Source organism: Mustelus asterias, chromosome 25 (assembly GCF_964213995.1).
Source record: "Mustelus asterias chromosome 25, sMusAst1.hap1.1, whole genome shotgun sequence".
Lineage (NCBI taxonomy): Eukaryota > Metazoa > Chordata > Chondrichthyes > Carcharhiniformes > Triakidae > Mustelus > Mustelus asterias.
In genome coordinates this window covers 48,071,721-48,089,243 of record NC_135825.1, presented here as the reverse complement: position 1 = coordinate 48,089,243, position 17,523 = coordinate 48,071,721, and the positions used below count along the sequence as shown (strand labels likewise).

Sequence of the window (17,523 nt, the reverse complement as noted above, 5' to 3'; positions counted from 1 at the left end):
ACTTACTCTTGAGAGGACCCAGGCTGCCCAGGGAGAGAACCAGGCCAAAACTGCAATAACAAAACAAAGATTTTCACAATTAATACACTTCCATATCAGGTTCGTTCCAGTTTCATTTCAGATAGATTTGTTTCAGAACTTCACACTTTGAGACAGTACAGAATTAATTTAAGATGCGACTTGTGGGAGGAAAATGGTGACCTATGGGTAATGCTCTCCAACCATTTGAAATTTTCCTCACTTTTTGTAGACTGATTGATGGAAATTGATTGCTCTGATTAGCCAACAACTCCATTCTGATTATAATTCAAATGATAGGAAACAATCTTGTTGGATCTTAGTCATGTTTACCTTTGCCATGAAGGCACCTAGCTCCTGTTTCTGGAGGTAAATGCACAACATAAACTGTTACTAATGATGAAGATAAAGGGGAATCTGTAGCTGGAATATACTTGATTTCCCAATGGTATTGCATAGGCTATTTGGTTTTTCAGGGAATCAGGGATATGAGGAGTGGACAGGAAAATAGAGTTGATCAGCCATGATTGTACTGGAAGGCAGAGCAGGCTCGATGGGTCGAATGGTCTTCTCCTGCTCCTACGTTAGAATAGTACAGTACAGGAACAGGCTCTTCGGCCCAAGATGTCCTTATGTTGTACCGAGTCACAAAAGTTGGGAAAGAGGTTTGCTAGTGTCACATTTTTAAATTAGTTTGGCAGAGGGGTGGGAATCAAAGCAAAGGTGAATTAACTGAAGGGGAACCGGAGAGTAGGGCCAGTAAGACTCAGAGAAACAGCAGGCACGGTGAGGTTGCTAATCAAAGAGGGTCTGGTGGACTGAAGTGCATTTGTTTCAATGCGAGAAGCGTAACAGGTAAGGCAGATGAACTTAGAGCTTGGATCAGGATTTGGAACTATGATGTTACTGCTATTACAGAGACTTGGTAAAGGGACGGACAGGATTTGCAGCTTAACGTTCCAGGATACAGATGTTTCAGGCGGGATAGAGGGGGATGTAAAAGGGGTGGGGGAGTTGCACTACTGGTTAAGGAGAATATCACAGCTGTACTGTGGGAGGACACCTCGGAGGGCTCATACAGCGAGGCAATATGGGTAGAGCTCAGGAATAGGAAAGGTGTAGTCACAATGTTGGGGGTTTACTATAGGCCGCCCAACTGCCAGCGGGAGATAGAGGAATAGGTATGTAGGCAGATTTTGGCAAGGTGTAAAAATAACAGGGTTGTTGTGGTGGGAGATTTTAACTTCCCCTATATTGACTGGGACTCACTTAGTGCTAGGGGCATGAATGAGGTAGAGTTTGTAAAGGGCATCCAGGAGGGCTTTTTGAAACAGTATGTAGATAGTCCAACTAGGGAAGGGGCCGTACTGGACCTGGGGAATTGGGGAATGAGCCCAGCCAGGTGGTCGATATTTCAGTAGGGGAGCAGTTCGGGAACAGTGACCACAATTCAGTAAGCTTTAAGGTACTGATGGATAAAGATAAGTGTAGTCCTCAAGTGAAGGTGCTAAATTGGAGGAAGGCTAATTACAACAATACTAGGCAGGAACTGAAGAATGTAGATTGGGAGCAGATGTTTGAGGGCAAATCAACATCTGGCATGTGGGAGGCTTTCAAGTGTAAGTTGATAGGAATTAATAGGCACATTCCTGTAAGGATAAAGGATAAGTATGGCAAGTTTTGAGAATCTTGGATAACGAGAGATATTGTGAGCCTAATCAAAGAGAAAAAGGAAGCATTTGTCAAAGCTAGGAGGCTGGGAACACATGAAGCAAGTGTGGAATACAAGGAAACTTAAGCAAGGAGTAAGAAAGGCTAAAAGGGGTCACAAAAAAGCATTGGCCAGCAGGATTAAGGAAAATCCCAAGGCTTTTTATACATATATAAAGAGCAAGAGGATGACCAGGGAGACGTTTAGCCCACTAAAGGACAGGCGAGGGAATCTATATGTGGAGCCAGAGGAAATGGGCGAGATATTAAATGAGTACTTTGCGTCAGAATTCACCAAAGAGAAGGACTTGGTGGATGATGAGTCTGGGGAAGGGTGTGGAGATAGTTTGCATTATGTTGAGATCAAAAAGGAGGAGGTATTGGGGTTCTTGAGAAACATTAAGGTAGACAAGTCCCCAGAGCCTGATGGGATATACCCCAAAATACTGAGAGAGGCAAGGGAAGAAATTGCTGGGACCTTGAGAGAAATCTTTGTATCCTCACTGGCTACAGGGGAGATGCCAGAAGATTGGAGAATAGCCAATGTTGTTCCTTTGTTTAAGAAGGGTAGCAAGGATAATCCAGGCAATTACAGGCCAGTGAGCCTTACGTCAGTGGTAGGGAAATTATTGGAGAGGGTTCTTTGAGACAGGATTTATTCCCACTTGGAAATAAGTGGACGTATTAGTGAGAGGCAACATGGTTTTGTGAAGGGGAAGTCGTGTCTCACGATCTTGATCGAGTTTTTCGAGGAAGTGACGAAGATGATTGATGAGGGTAGGGCAGTGGATGTTGTCTACATGGACTTCAGTAAGGCCTTTGACAAGGTCCCTCATGGCAGACTGGTGCAGAAGGTGAAGTCACATGGGATCAGGGGTGAGTTGGCAAGGTGGATACAAAACTGGCTCGGTCATAGAAGGTGGAGGGTAGCAGTGGAAGGGTGCGTTTCTGAATGGAGGACTGTGACAAGTGACATTCCTCAGGGATACGTGCTGGGACTTTTGCTGTTTGTATGTTTGGAGGAAAATGTAACTGGTTTGATTAGTAAGTTTGCGGAAGACACAAAGGTTGGTGGATTTGTGGATAGTGATGAGGGCCGTCAGAGGATACAGCAGGATATAGATCGGTTGGAGACTTGGGCAGAGAGATGGCAGATGGAGTTTAATCCGGATAAATGTGAGGCAATACATTTTGGAAGGTCTAATAAAGATAGGAAATATACAGTAAATGGCAGAACCCTTAAGAGTATTGGTAGGCAGAGGGATCTGGGTGTACAGGTACACAGGTCACTGAAAGTGGCAAAGCAGGTGGCGAAGGTAGTCAAGAAGGCATACGGCATGCTTGCCTTCATTGGCCGGGGCATTGAGTTTAAAAACTGGCAAGTCATCTCGCCGCTTTATAGAACTTTAGTTAGGCTGCACTTGGAATATAGTGTTCAATTCTGGTCGTCACACTACCAGAAGGATGTGGAGGCTTTGAAGAGGGTAGGATTTACCCGGATGTTGCCTGGTATGGAGGGCATTAGCTATGAGGAGAGGTTGGAGAAACTTGGTTTGTTCCAACTGGAACGATGGAGGTTGAGGGGCGACCTGATAGAAGTCTGCAAGATTATGAGGGGCATGGACAGAGTGGAGAGTCAGAAGCTTTTTCCCAGGGTGGAAGAGTCAATTAGTATGGGGCATAGGTTTAAGGTGTGAGGGGCAAAGTTTAAAGGAGATGTACGAGGCAAGTTTTTTTACACAAAGGGTGGTGGGTGCCTGGAACTCGCTGCCGGGGGAGGTAGTGGAAGCAGATACGATCGTGACTTTTAAGGGGCGTCTTGACAAATACACGAAAAGGATGGGAATAGAGGGATATGGTCCCCGGGAGGGTAGGAAGTTTTAGTTCAGACAGGCTGCATGGTCAGTACAGACTTGGACGGCCGAATGGCCTGTTGCTGTGCTGTAATTTTCTTTGTTCAACATCTGATCTATTTTAAGGCAATTAGTCTCAGCTGGGGTGGTGTTGTTACAGCTTGACCCGGTAGTCTAGGCCAGGAATGTAGGGGAAATAAATGAGCCAGAGTTTCTATTCCCAGTTATTGTCTGGTATCAGGTCAGCAGATAGCAAGCTTATGGATTCTAGGTACATCCTCCTAACATGGACAATCGAGGCTCGCATGGCATGGGCACCTCTGAGTCACCCACTTTAAGGGAAAGAGAGAAACCAAATGAAAAAATATAAGGGTCTTAACTGCAACCCAATATCAATACTTTATGTCACAGAGAGATTAATTCCTGATAGTATCATAACCATCCAAGCTGTGTCAGCAGAACAGAGGAACAGAAGTAGGCCATTCAGCCCGTCGAACCTGCTCCACCATTCAATGCGATCATGGCTGATCAAGCACTTCAATGCCTTTTGCATTAATAATAAATATGAATGATAATTTTGTATCAGTGAGTAACAAACATTCTAACTGGCCAATTCATACCATGCCTTTAGCCAATCCTAGTCACCTTTATTGAATTTTACTCAACAACAGTGAAGGACAGCTGGTTAAGCCACATCCAGTTATTGACGTTAGAGTGAGGAATTCTCCTGACGGGTTTGGATGGTGACAATCCTTTTATAAAAACCGATTACCAGCAAAAGGGTTACAGATGCAGCCTGATCCATGGCGAGTGAAGACAAAAGAGTCTATTGAGAAAGTTGTGGGGCTGGGAGTGGGGGGCAGGGGCGGGGGGCGGGGGGGGGGGGGGGGGGGTTGCATTCCGAAGCAAAAGTCAGCAAGTGGCATTTGGGAGAATTAAGGGGAGATAAAGATCAGAACAGGATAGAACGGATCAGGAGTTAATAGGTTTCTCCCATTTATCTCTCGATGATGTTGATCTAGAGTTGCCAAGATTTCAGGAGCAAGACCAGGCAGCGAGCGGATTCAGTCTTTGTCAGACGTCTTGTTGCCTGGTAATGGAAATCCCGGAGATTCTTTACCCCTTCCCTATCCCGGAGGTTCCCACTTCAGCCTCTATCCCACTGCACTGCCTATGAGCTCAGAGCAAGCTCTGGACATTGAATTCTCCCGATTCTGTTATTCATAGTCCTGGTCAGCTGGGCCTTCAGGGAGCACCACGGACTACAGCATAAACAGTTTTTTAAGCAGGTTAATGGCCATGTCGTAGAGCAGGAACCATTGCAGAGTGCTGCCAGATAAATTCATTGCAATGATTTATTTGTTGTCACAGCTGTGCTTGCGCTGAGGGTTTAAAGATGTGCGTTCAATGGTCAACTAAATATGTCAGACTGGATTGGTTTGGACAGGATGAAGACAAGAAGCTACCCCTACCTATAATGATCATAGCGGATTGGAAAAGATACAATAACATGCAACGATGCTGTTTCAAACTCTTTACGGTAATACTGACTGACATTTTATGAATTTGGAAAGAGCCTGACCATAGAAAAAAACAACTTTTATTTACATCTCAGCTTTCATGCCCTCAGCATGCTCCAAGTACATTCAATGAAGTAGCTCTTCCAAGTGCAATCGCTGTTTCAACAGTGTTGCACTTCTTCAGTACCACAGTGAAGTGTCAGCCTAGATTTGGCATTCAAATCCTTGGATAGAGGCTTGAACCCTCAACTTGACATATGCGGAGTTTCTGAGGATTCTGGGTATGTACTCGGTGGAGTTTAGAAGGATGAGGGGGAATCTCATTGTAACTTACAGAATACTGAAAGGCTTGGAGAGAGTGGATGTGGAGAAGATGGTTCCATTAGTGGGAGAGACTAGGATCCGAGGATAGAGCCTCAGAGTAAAGGGATGACCTTTTAGAACCGAGATGAGGAGGAATTTCTTCAGAGCGCGGTGAATCTGTGGAATTCATTGGCACAGAGGGCTGTGGAGGCCAGGTCATTGAATGTACTTAAGACAGAGATAGATAGGTTCTTGAGGGGATCAAAGGTTATGGGAAAAAGGCGGGAGAATGGGGTTGAGAAACATATGAGCCATGATTGAATGTGGAGCAGACTCGATGGGCTGAATGGCCTCATTCTGCTCCTACGTCTTATGGTCTTTCTGTTAGCAGGAGATAGACAAAATATTTTGGTCACCCACTGTATTCCTGGCTCATTGCATGTCACCACAGCAGTAAACAATGAAAAGATATTTACCCTAGCTGCTGCTGGATAGGGGGCTTGTGGGATGGGTGTTATTCCCAACTTGCTCTGCATTGCAGTCGCTGAAACGATCTGTGCTGAAGACATGGCGGCCATGTTCTGCAGGGCCTTGTCTTTTGAGGCTTGATCCTTCCAAAATGAAGAAAGACGGATTAGCAAAACTGTGTGGAAAGACAGATGAAGGGAGTAAAAAGCACAAGGTGGGATTTTCCGCGCACACCCCACGCCATGTTTTGAGGTGGCGGAGGTGACCTTCCATTGACCAATGCTGGGATCTTCCGGTCCCGCTGCCCTCAACGGGTTTTCCCATCGTTTGCACCCTCCACCGAGGGAGGGAGAGGGAAAACGCCACTGGCGGGACTGGAAGATTGTGGCCATGGGCAGTGAATGTGAAAATAAGCAAAAAAGTGTGAGAACACAGACAATGGAAGTGACTGGTTAAAGCAGCCATGTTATCTTGCATGAAGCTCGGGGAGTGACTGTGGACATTTGCGCCGATGTGACAATATCATTCACATCACCCCGCCCCCCCCCCCCAACAGAATCATTCCCCTTTGAACTATCAGGAGAGGGTTTCTCGAACTCCACCTTCAGGAAAATAAGACTCAATTATGCTGATCAACGTCCAGGGCAGCACAGAGGGGAAGGACCAATGTGTGATTGTTTAATTGGTGGAGTCAGGGCTTATATTTGAGTCATGGCCTCAACTATATCACTGCGAGCCAGGGAGAGAGAGAGAGAGAAAACAATCCTCTCGGGATCTTCCCTGATATTCTTCAGTGAATTCCACTTGCGCATGAACTTTGACATGTCCTCTTCCGCCTGCCCTATCACATGGGAAGGTATGGTGCAGAGAGACTGCGGCTGGTCAATAAAATGGCCCAAATATAAATGTTCCGTTAATTGCAAGGTTTAAACTCTCTAAAAGAAAAAAACAGTTATTGTCTGCGGAGCGCTGGCCCGTTCCTGCAACTCAGGTGACTAGAGATCTTTTCCCTCCATTGTAAGACAACACAGCGTCTTTAGCAGCTTATTTTCAAGTTGGCCATCCATGCTGTGACTGCTCGGTTCTGCGGTTTGGTTTTGAAACGGTCTCCAACATGGCAGCAGCAGCAACTGATTAGGACAGATTTTGTCCCCCTCCCCCCACCCCCATTAGTATTTCGCCACTTGCAGGAAATCCAATTGATAACAATGATTAAAAACTCAACAGCGAGTCACATCATGGAAGCGAATAACAATGAGACAGACAGTGGCAGTGCAGTGAGCGATGAAGTGGCTTGTTAGTTATTACATTAGTCTGGAAGCCCTCAAGACATAGCCAGTTCAGGCCTTGTGCAGGTTTTGATCTTGTAATGGATGGCAGAACCATCTGCTAAAGCATGTGAGCTGATGCCACATCCACAGAGTATTTCATGGAGATACCAGAATTAAGAGCAGATGCCATGGTAAACTCAATGACACCATCAGGAATAGTTTGCCATACACCTACATTATTATCATAGGTCAATTATTGCTCGCCATGTGGTACATACAGCATGAACAACTGTGGTATACGGTTTGTATTTCAAATAAGTGAATTAAGTTATAGGATAGAAATTGTACTCCATGGTTGACCTTGTATCCTTTAATCTCACAAATGGCATTTGCCTTCACACCACATGACTGGTAGATGCTGGGAGGGGCACTGCTACACTCATGAGGTACGTATCCCAAGGTTCCTGATGTGTGCCAAGCCCTTACTACATTTAAGCTGATCATGGGGAGGTGTTTAGACATCCCGAGACTTGGATTCGATCCAGCCCCGTCCTAACAGGATGAGAGTCTGCCCACTCACTCTGCGCATCGTAAAGTGCACTTTGTGAAAAGATTGTGAAGCATTCTCACCCCAGTCAGCACATTACTGCCTAACCCTAGGGATAGTCTGCATGGGAAAAGAGGTGTCACACTGGCGCATTAAAGGGGTGACACATTATTGGTGCATCTGGAGATAGTTTAGATCTAAATATCTTACGCATGGCCAGAGACTGCTGACATCTGAGCTTTCAAAACAGCAGAGTGTTCCACACCCCCCTCCCCACCACAAAAATAAGGAGTAAGAAGAGAAATAAATGACTTTGAAAATCAAGGCCAAAAAAAAAGGGGAAGTGAGGCTACTTCACAAGGAACGTTATGATACGAGTTAAAGAACTATTTTCACTTTGGAGTGCAGGACTGCAGAGCACATGTAAGACTATTCATGATTCAATACCAACTTGTACTGGAACTCTGGCCAAAAAAATAGCCTCAGCAAACAATAATCATCATAGGTAGAGGGCAGCTTACACCCACGCCACCACTTACTTATAAACTGCTAGATCTCTAACTTCTTCCAGTTCTGATGGAATGTCATGAACCTGAAACATTAACTCAGCCTGCATCTGCGGAGAGAGAAACTGAGTGTTTCCCATGTTTACTGTTTTGTACTTTACCACCGCAACTTCATCCCTGCTCTCAGCTTTCCTCTGATACACAGTCAGTTGTTGAAACTAGCTGGGAGTCAGGACTCTCAGTTTTGAATTTTCTAGCTAGTCAAAATCTGCAGTAATTCCACTGCACAACAGCAAATAAAAAGAGTGCAGACTATTGGAATTCAGGGAAAACCTGAAATCATAGCTCACCTTTTACAGTTAACATACTCAGTGAGCATTTTTTTAAAAATCAACGTCAGCAAAATGCTAATCAAATCCCAAGAATGGTCACGGTTAATTCAATCCTGGGATCACTCCTATAGCACACAAACTGAGCCAAGCCTTGACACTCAACTATCTCAGGTCAACTACGTTTTTGCTTTCCTTCCTGCACCTAAACCTCAAGTTTTAATTGATCATTTAAGCCTGTTACCTTCCAATACTGAGTCTGGATTGCATCACACTGACAGGGACTGTTTAGCAAGGATATCAAGACTCTTGGAAAATTCAATTGAAGGTAGCACTGTTAGGTACTGTGCAATTAGATCATTGCAAAATCCTCAAAAATGGAAGGATTTGTTAAAGAGGTAATTTGGTTGGTAAATCAACAGCAAGCCATAGCAACCCAGGGTGGGGTCTCAGTTCAATTTCTATTCTGTGCTGAAGTAGTTAATCTCGGGGGGTTTGGCTGACTAAAGGGGTGCTAAACTCCTTGGCCTGGATTCATAATACTGAACCTTAGTAGAGCACCTCCTACACTACCAGTGTGACACTTTCAACCACCCTGTAGGCTGATTAACCAGAAGATAGCTCATTTCAGGTCAATTTAGAGATAGTTCCATGCACACTCTTCAATAAGTCTACCTTCTGCAGCTAATTGAAAAGCAAGTCAGTTAGGGAGCTCTTTTTGTGTTCAGTCAAATAAACAAAATCAACATAACTTAGGGAACTCTTTTTTTCCCCTCAACCAAATAAACAAAATCAAATTAACTTCAGGACAACTCAAAAGGGGCAGCTCCCTAAAAGGAGGGGACCGCCCGAAACAAAAGACAAAGCAGAAAGCAAATTTAAAACATCAAATTAAAATGTGATTAAAGGGGCCAATAATAGACCCCCATCCCTGCGATGCCCAGCGGGCACAGAAGGCATCAACTGTGCCCTCAGACACCGCATGCTCCCTTTCCAGGGACACCCGGCCGCGAATATAGCCACGGTAGAGGGGTAGACAGTCAGGGTGGACGACCCTGTCGATCGCCCACTGCCTGGATGGAACGCCCTGCCAGGCCCAGGAGCAGGTTCATGAGGAGGTCCTCCTCCTTCCCTGCCCCCCCTCTCTGCACCAGGTGCCCGTAGATCAGGAGCGTGGGACTGAAGTGCAAACAAAACATCAATAAAAGGTTTTTGAGGAAAGCAGTTCAGTTAGGGACGTGCTACAAGGTCTACATTAAAAGGGAAATCAGAGATAATGGTATACATGGAAATGTTGTAGTTGAGGGCATACGTTAGCTGTTCTCCATTAGAACCAGTTCTATGTTGCGCTCTAGTGAGAGGTGATGATGTTACCAGCTCTAGTTAAAAGGAACAAAGCTCTGCCTCAAGCAGAAAATGCTAACTATTTGAATTGCACTAAATTGATACATCTTCGGCTGATCCCAGCAAGAGGGGCAATTCCTATTACTCAGCAACTCATGTCAGGATTGGTTCCTCATCAAACAGTAATTAACATTCCTAATATCCAATTAGAATCTGAGGGGGGGTAATGGATGAGGAGGATATTTATACATTAAAACAGTTCTAGAATCATCTCTCTTTAATTCTAATTGGATCAGTACAAACTGGTGCAGGTGGTTATCCAACATCACACAAACAAAGATGGAGATAATGCAATGAGGTGATGGAGTGGCTGCCATGTGGATATGAAGAGGATGGGATTGTGGGACGGCAGTGGAAGAATTTGCTGGTGATGTCTTAATGGCTTCACTTTGAAACAAAGAGTAAGTATTTATTGGGTTTTGCCAATAAAAAAGGGAAGGTCCCTTTCAAAGATAAACCTCTCACCAAAATCTTTGTACATTCCAACAAGTATTATAGGATGAAGCAGCAATCTATGGGATCTAAACTGTAAGGTTGCCTTTTGTCCATGAACCACTAATCTGAAGTGATATTCTGGTTTTGTATTTTAATGCTGGTGATTTGCCCCCCAAATTTATTACCTATTCCAGTATATCTGTACAGTTATTGAAAAGAAACATTTCCTCCCAATAGATGGATCTAATAATTATTCAAAAATGATTCCATGGGTTTTGGCTGCATTGCTGTCCAGAATTGTAATTCTAATTAACTTCAGTTAAAAGGGTGGCACAGTGGTTAGCAGGGACCCAGGCTCACTGTCTGTGTGGAGTTTACACATTCTCCCCATGTCTGCTTGGGTTTCCTCTGGGTGGGCTCTGGTTTCCGCTCGCACTCCAAAGACGTATGGGTTAGATTGATTGGCTATGCTAAATTGCCACTTAGTGTCAGGGGGATTAGCAGGATAAATACATGGGGTTACAGGGATAGGGGCTGGGTGGGATTGTGGTCGGATCAGACTTGATGGGCCAAATGGCTGCCTTCTGTGCTGTATTGATTCAATGAAAAGAGCTGCTTAGGCCTTTTGACACCACAAATCTGTCCTATCAGTTTAGTGTTCTATCAGAGTTTTACAGCACAGAAAGAGGCCCTTTGGCCCATCATGTCTATGCCAGCCATCAAGCTATCTATTCTAATTCCATTTTCCAGCAGTTGGCCTATAGCCTTGTATGCTATGATGTTTCAATATCCAATTAATGTTGCCTTTCCCGAATAGCAAATGATGTATTCCCTCTGAGAACTGAGAAAGATCACCCATTCACTGTCACCAATTCGAGCTCCTAATTACAGACCTAACTGAATCTAATGAGCTTTTTGCTGCTCTGGCTTTTATTGGGCTCGAGACCAACCCTCCTCAAGGGCTTTTAAGAAGAAATAAAAGTTGTGATTTAGTCCCCCTATACCTACAGCCACAGAATCAAGTAAGACAGACAAGATCACAGAAATGGTCTCTTCCAGCCCAGGTTAAATTGAAGATATTTTTGGTAATGTTTTATGCCTTGAGGCAAATGGAAGACATGGGCTTTTTCAATTGGATAGTTTGTCTGCAACTTTTGAGTTTGCACCGCACCTCCAAATAAATTGGGACTATTTGACCCTGGGTCAATCTTTTGCAACTATGAAGTGATTAGTCCAATTGAAATGAAAGTAAAGCACTGGGAACAGCTACAAGTCTAGATAAAATGGGAGTACATTTGAACAAGGCTGGAATTTGGAGCCAGTTAAATGGGTCAGTGTAGTTCTCCAACATACTTTGCAAAATGGCCTTGGAAGCAGTCTGGGCAGGCGAGGTTTAAAAAGAACCATGCACAAACATGCACACAAATGGACAATATAATTGATTAGATACTTACCACATTCATTGCCTGGATTCGAGAAAAGCACATCATTAATGGGTTTGAACACAATTTTCATTCAGTTAATCACAACAGTGAAACCTGCCCAAGTCACCTTGGTTCAACAGTCCTGCCTTGTGGAGTCAGTCGGTCGAATGAGCTCAAGCTGACTTTACTCAAAGAGGGGCCTGTACCTTGATGGAGCAAGACACCTGCCAATGTGGCCAAGAGGCCTGGCTATAGTTTCTGCTTTAGGAATAAATAATGCTTGTATCCAGATTACGCCGGAGCTCTGAATTAGTTTTTGGGCTTAGCTTGTGATACCAATTCATGTGTACTTGGATCCAACAGATATTTGCCCAAAAAGAATGATGTCCCGTTTAGTGAGAGCTTTACCTTTTAGATCAGTCCATGACTGCTCCCACCCTGTTACTCTTCGTATTACCATATTTGAACAATGGCTTGTGAAGAGTCCTGGGATTTCCAGGTAATAAGTGATACTATGCTCCATAAAGGACAAGCTATCACGGCACTTTAGTTACAGTGAGGAGGAATAATCAACCCAGTAAACTCTAACAGCTGATGAAGAGAATCCTCAACCCTCTTAACAGATGGGGTCACGAGCGGATTTCTTTTAGTCCCAGCACACTCGGGGTAGATTGTCTTTGCTACCAAGTCTTCAACTGAATTATAATTAACTTTTTTCTCCTTCTATTTACATATTGATATTACGTGCGGTGTTTTTTTTTAGGCCTGTAGAAATTTGAAGTGACCCACTGATTTTAAACAGTCAACAACATCTAGCTCTGAGGACTATAACTTCAATCGTTGATATAAACTTCTAATCATTTTACGTTGGAGGTGAGTATTTCTAAGCAGGTTTCACTAGGCAGGCAAAACAAAATGCAATCAACGGTGGTGAGAATTTTTGTTTTAACATGCATTCTCTTTGGGAATTCCATTCAAAATGGGTTTATTTTTATTTGAAGATTAATCTAGAATTGTGGGAATGTTTAAAGGCAGGGAGTTGGTAATAACTGGGCCGAAGTGGGGATCGACCCATTCTCTGGGAGCATAGCTTGCTCCAAACTTGGCCTCAGTTCCATTGTGAGCTGAAGGACAACTGTGTACCTCCATACAGTTTCTCACTCCTGAATTAAAAAGCAGTAGGAAGTCTCACTCTTCCTGGGGACCAGTCTTGTGGGCCAGAGGAGGATGCTGCTGTTCAATTTGAGCCTCTGTTTTGGCTCTAAGAGTTTTACAAGATGCTTGTCAATAGGACAGTGCTGTTATTGGCACTGTTACACTATATGTGCTATGCTGGTGATGACTGTACTGTTATAAACAGATCTAACAAAATTGGGCATCCATGAGGCTTTGTGAGCCATCAGCAGAATTGGACTCAACCACAATCTGTAACCTCATGGCCCAGCATACCCCTACTCTACCATTACCACTGAGCCAGGGGAATCAACCTTGGTTCAGTGAATAGAGCCAGATGCAGCACCAGGTATATCTAAATAACGAGGTGTCAACCTGTTGGAGCTATAACACAGGACTGCTTGCATGCCAAACAGCGGAAGCAGCATGCGATAGACAGAGCCAAGCGATTTCACAATCTATGGATCAGATCTAAGCTCTGCAGTCCTGCCACATCCAGTTGTGAATGGTGGTGGATAATTAAACAACTCACTGGAGACAGAGGATCCACAAATATCCTCTTGTGCAATGATAGGGGTGTCGGGCAAATCAGTGGAGAAGATAAGGCTGAAGCATTTGCAACCATTTTTAGCCAGAAATGTCGAGTGGATGATTAATTTCGGCTTGCTCTGGAGGTCCCCAGCACCACAGATCTTCAGCCAATTCTTTATTCCACAAGAAATGTCTGAAGGCCAAGATTATGGATTCTGACAATATTCTGGCAATAGTACTGAAGACTTGTGCTCTAGAACTAACTTTACTCCTAGCCAAGTTGTCCCAGTACAGCTACAAAATGGGTATCTACTCAGCAACAGGAAAAATTTCCCAGGCATGTCCTGTACACAAAAAGCAGGACAAATCCAACCTGGCCAATTACTGTCCTATCAGTCCACTCTTAGCAAGGCATTGGAAGGTGGTATCGACAGTGCTATCATGTGACACTTTACCTGCTCAGCTCAGTTTCGGTTCCACCAGGGCCACCTCTGCTCCTGTCTCATTACAGCCTTGGTCCATAGACAAAGGAGCTGAACTCGTGAGGTGAGAGTGACTACCCTTGGTATCAAGGCAGCATTTGACCACGTATGTCATCAAGGAGCCCTGGATCAATGGGAATCGGTGGGGGTGGGGGGACTCTCCATTGGTTGGAGGTCATATCTAGCTCTGAGGAAGATGGTTGTGTTTGTCGGAGGTCAATCATTTCAGTTCCAGGTCATTGTCGCAAGAGTTCCTCAGAGACCTAGGAGCAACCATCTTCAGCTGCTTCATCAATGACCTTCCGTCCAACATTAAGTCAGAGTTGGGGATGTTGGCTGATTTGTGTGAAATATTCTATTATTTATAACTGCTGAGATATTGAAGCAGTCTGTGTCAATGAGCAGCAAGGCCGCGACAACATACAGGCTTGGGCGGATAAGTGGTAAGTAACAGGAGTTCTAGGCAATGACCGTCTCCAATAAGATGAGATCTAAACATCTCCCTTACATTCACAATGTCATTACAGTCACTGAATCCCCCATTACCAACATGCTGGGAGTCACCATTGACCAGAAACTATACTGGACTAGCCATATAAATACTGCAGTCAAAGGCTGGGAATTCTGAGCAGAGTAACTCACCTCCTAACTCCTCAAAGCCTGTCTATCTTCTACAAGTCAGGAGTGTGATGGAATACTCCATGTGGCTGGATGAGTGCAGTTCCAACAACACTCCAGAAGCTCAACACCATCCAGGACAAATCGGCCCGCTTGATAAGTGTCCCATCCACCACCTTCAACATTCACTCCCTCCTCCACTGATGCACAGTGGCAGCAATGTGTACCATAAAAAAAGATGCATTGCAGCAACTCGCTCAGGCACTTTGCAAATCCATGACCTCCACTACACAGGACAGAAGTAGCAGACACCATGGGAACACCACCACCTGCAAGTTCCCCTCCAAGTCACTCACCATCCTGACTTGGAAAGATATCGCTGTTCCTTTACTGTCGCTGAGTCAAAATCCTGGCACTCCCTTCCTGACAGCACTGTGGGTGCACCTACACCACACGGACTTCTTATGGGCAATTAGGGATGGACAACATCTGGCCTTGCCAGCGACGCCCACATTTCATAAAGAAATTTTTAAAAGTTGGGTAGATTCTTAATAATATGGTGACAGCAGCTTGTTTGAAACTATGTAAAGATATGAATTGCTCCATTTTGTTCTGGAACTGGTTTCATTTTGCACTGGGCGATGCAAGCATGTTAATTGGACAAACTTCAAAACAGATGTTAAAATAGCGCAAATTCCAGTGAGTGTAAACTTTGCTGTGTAGTTTGGTCGTGTGTAGCACTGCTAAGGTATGCTTGTTTTTAGTACAATGAGGTAACTTGCATTTATATAGTAAATATCGTAAAACATTTTTTAGTTCAGTCACTTGTGTTGGTGAACATAGCAACCTTCTTATACAGAGCAAGATCCCACAAACAAGTAAGTAGTCAATGACTAGGAAAGAACAGCTGATGACGAGAACTGTTTTTCCTACAATGCTGCGTAGTGTCCAAAGGAAACTCCTGACCAGGGAAATCATTGAATCTGCCTTTGTTTAATATCTCCTCTGAAGAATGGCACTGAACCCCAGCAGTCCAAAGATGTGCGGGTAAGGTGGATTGGCCATGCTAAATTGCCCCTTAGTGTCAGGGGGACTAGCTAGGATAAATGCGTGGGGTCATGGGGATAGAGCCTGGCTGTGATTGTAGTTGATGCAGACTCAATGGGCTGAATGGCCTCCTTCTGCACTGTAGGATTCCATGCTTCCATGTAATGAATTGGACAATCAGTCTAGGTTTCGGGGCCAAGAGTGGGGAGTGAACTTGTCACCTTCTGACGAGGGGCCCAGTTTGCTAATGGTGTTACCACAGCTGCTTTGTAGGGTACATCAGAGAGTTAGTTCCTTTTTGATACAGGGTTCGCTGCCTCCACAGTGGGGAAGTAAGTTGGGAATTGTTGAACGTTATTTAAATCTTTCTCTGATGTGAATATTGATGCATTGCTCTAGACAAAGTTGGATGCTAATTTATCTGCCTAGTCTTCCATAGCTTGCTTCATTGCAACTTTCAGCATCTTTCGTCCCCCCACCCCTACATCTTACCAGGAAGAATCCTCCAAATTCATGACAATTGTGGTTTGAGTCTGCCCACAACCTTTAAGTTTATTTGTTAGTGTCACAAGTAGGCTTACACTAACACCGCAATGAAGTTACTGTGAAAATCCCCCCGACGCCACACTCCGGCGCCAGTTCGGGTACACTAAGGGAAAACTTAGCAACACTGAGGGAGAATTTAGCACGGCCAATGCACATCTTTCGGACTGTGGGAGGAAACCAGAGCGTCCGGGGGAAACCCACACAGACACGGGGAGAATGTGCAGGCTTCGCACAGACAGTGATCCAAGTTGGGATTCAAACCTGGGTCCCTGATGCTGTGAGGCAGCAGTGCTAACCACTGTGCCACCGTGCAGCCCCCTTGACTGCATCCCTGGCTTTGACACACTGAAGTTACGCTGTTGTGATAGACAAAGGTTACCCACAGGCTATAAGCAAATGTCATTTGTCCTGTCAAGCCCCAGTGGCTTCTCTAACCTCGTTGCCCATCACTGATGGTGCGAACATTCACAATTGGGCTGAAAAAAATCAAGGTGAAGAAGTGAAAGCGGTGAGTGACCCCCACCGCCCCATCTCTCCATTTCAACCATTTCCTGACGTTTTGGTCCCAGGTCCTGAGTGCTTTGAATTTATTGCCCTGTGCAGTCAAGACTGCTCTGAACATGGATGTGAACAATCCAGCATTCTCTAAAGCAGTGGTTCCCAAAGGGTCCCATACTGGTGCGGCGAGAGAGGATGGCAAGTGTGGCGGGAAGATTCAAGGACAATCAAAGAAACATTTAAACATGGTTTAAACAAGCGTTGTTTTATACTTTCTGGATGTCCCATGATATTATGAAGTAGTTGTGTTCTATGTTATGAACCAAGCACTGCTAGGGGGTTTTTTTTTTGTTTTGTTTTTGAATGTATTTCTTATCAATAAAAAATTTGGTGCGGCGTGAGCAAATTTTTATTCTGAAAGTGCGGCCCAGTGAAAAAAGTTTGGGAACCACTGCTCTAAAGAAACTTGTACTGTCGATTGGAGTAAGGGTTTTGTCTTCAGGGACTGTAGTGCCATGTATTTCCATTAATCTGTGACGTACATTTAAATCATAATAGACTGTTAATGCTTTAATTCAACCAGCCTCTTGCCTGTTTATGGGGCGGGTCCAATTGAGTTTCTGGTTAATAATGACCCCCTCCCCAGAATGTCAATGGTGCCAGTTTCAGTGTGAGAGCTGGAGGCAGTGGTCAGGCTTTCCCCAGTCTATATAAGAGTGTAGATCAAAGTAAGAGGGAGGAAGGAATAGCAAGATTTTGTAAAGTGGGAGGAAGCCCATGCGGAGTATGAACATGTGCACAGACTGGTTATGTTTTGTCTAGGATTATGTAGAAATTACA

At 44.5% G+C, this 17,523-nt stretch overlaps 2 protein-coding genes across 20 annotated transcripts in view; both read right to left on the bottom strand.

The window, feature by feature from the left end:
• LOC144479160 (transcriptional enhancer factor TEF-5-like) overlaps positions 1 to 17,523 on the bottom strand; it is a 260,276-nt gene that overhangs the window by 40,674 nt on the left and 202,079 nt on the right. For 14 of the 19 annotated variants that reach the window (XM_078197743.1, XM_078197727.1, XM_078197736.1 and 11 more), the window contains 2 exons: positions 5,881 to 6,015; positions 7 to 50 (listed from right to left, as the gene is read on the bottom strand). In XM_078197743.1, coding sequence (XP_078053869.1) covers positions 7 to 50; positions 5,881 to 6,015 — 179 coding nt within the window. Of the gene's footprint in view, positions 1 to 6; positions 51 to 5,880; positions 6,016 to 11,818; positions 11,831 to 17,523 lie in introns of all 19 variants that reach the window. The other 5 variants (XM_078197725.1, XM_078197730.1, XM_078197739.1 and 2 more) reach the window with 1 other exon arrangement.
• rpl10a (ribosomal protein L10a) overlaps positions 1 to 17,523 on the bottom strand; it is a 368,503-nt gene that overhangs the window by 336,330 nt on the left and 14,650 nt on the right. The window lies entirely within an intron of this gene.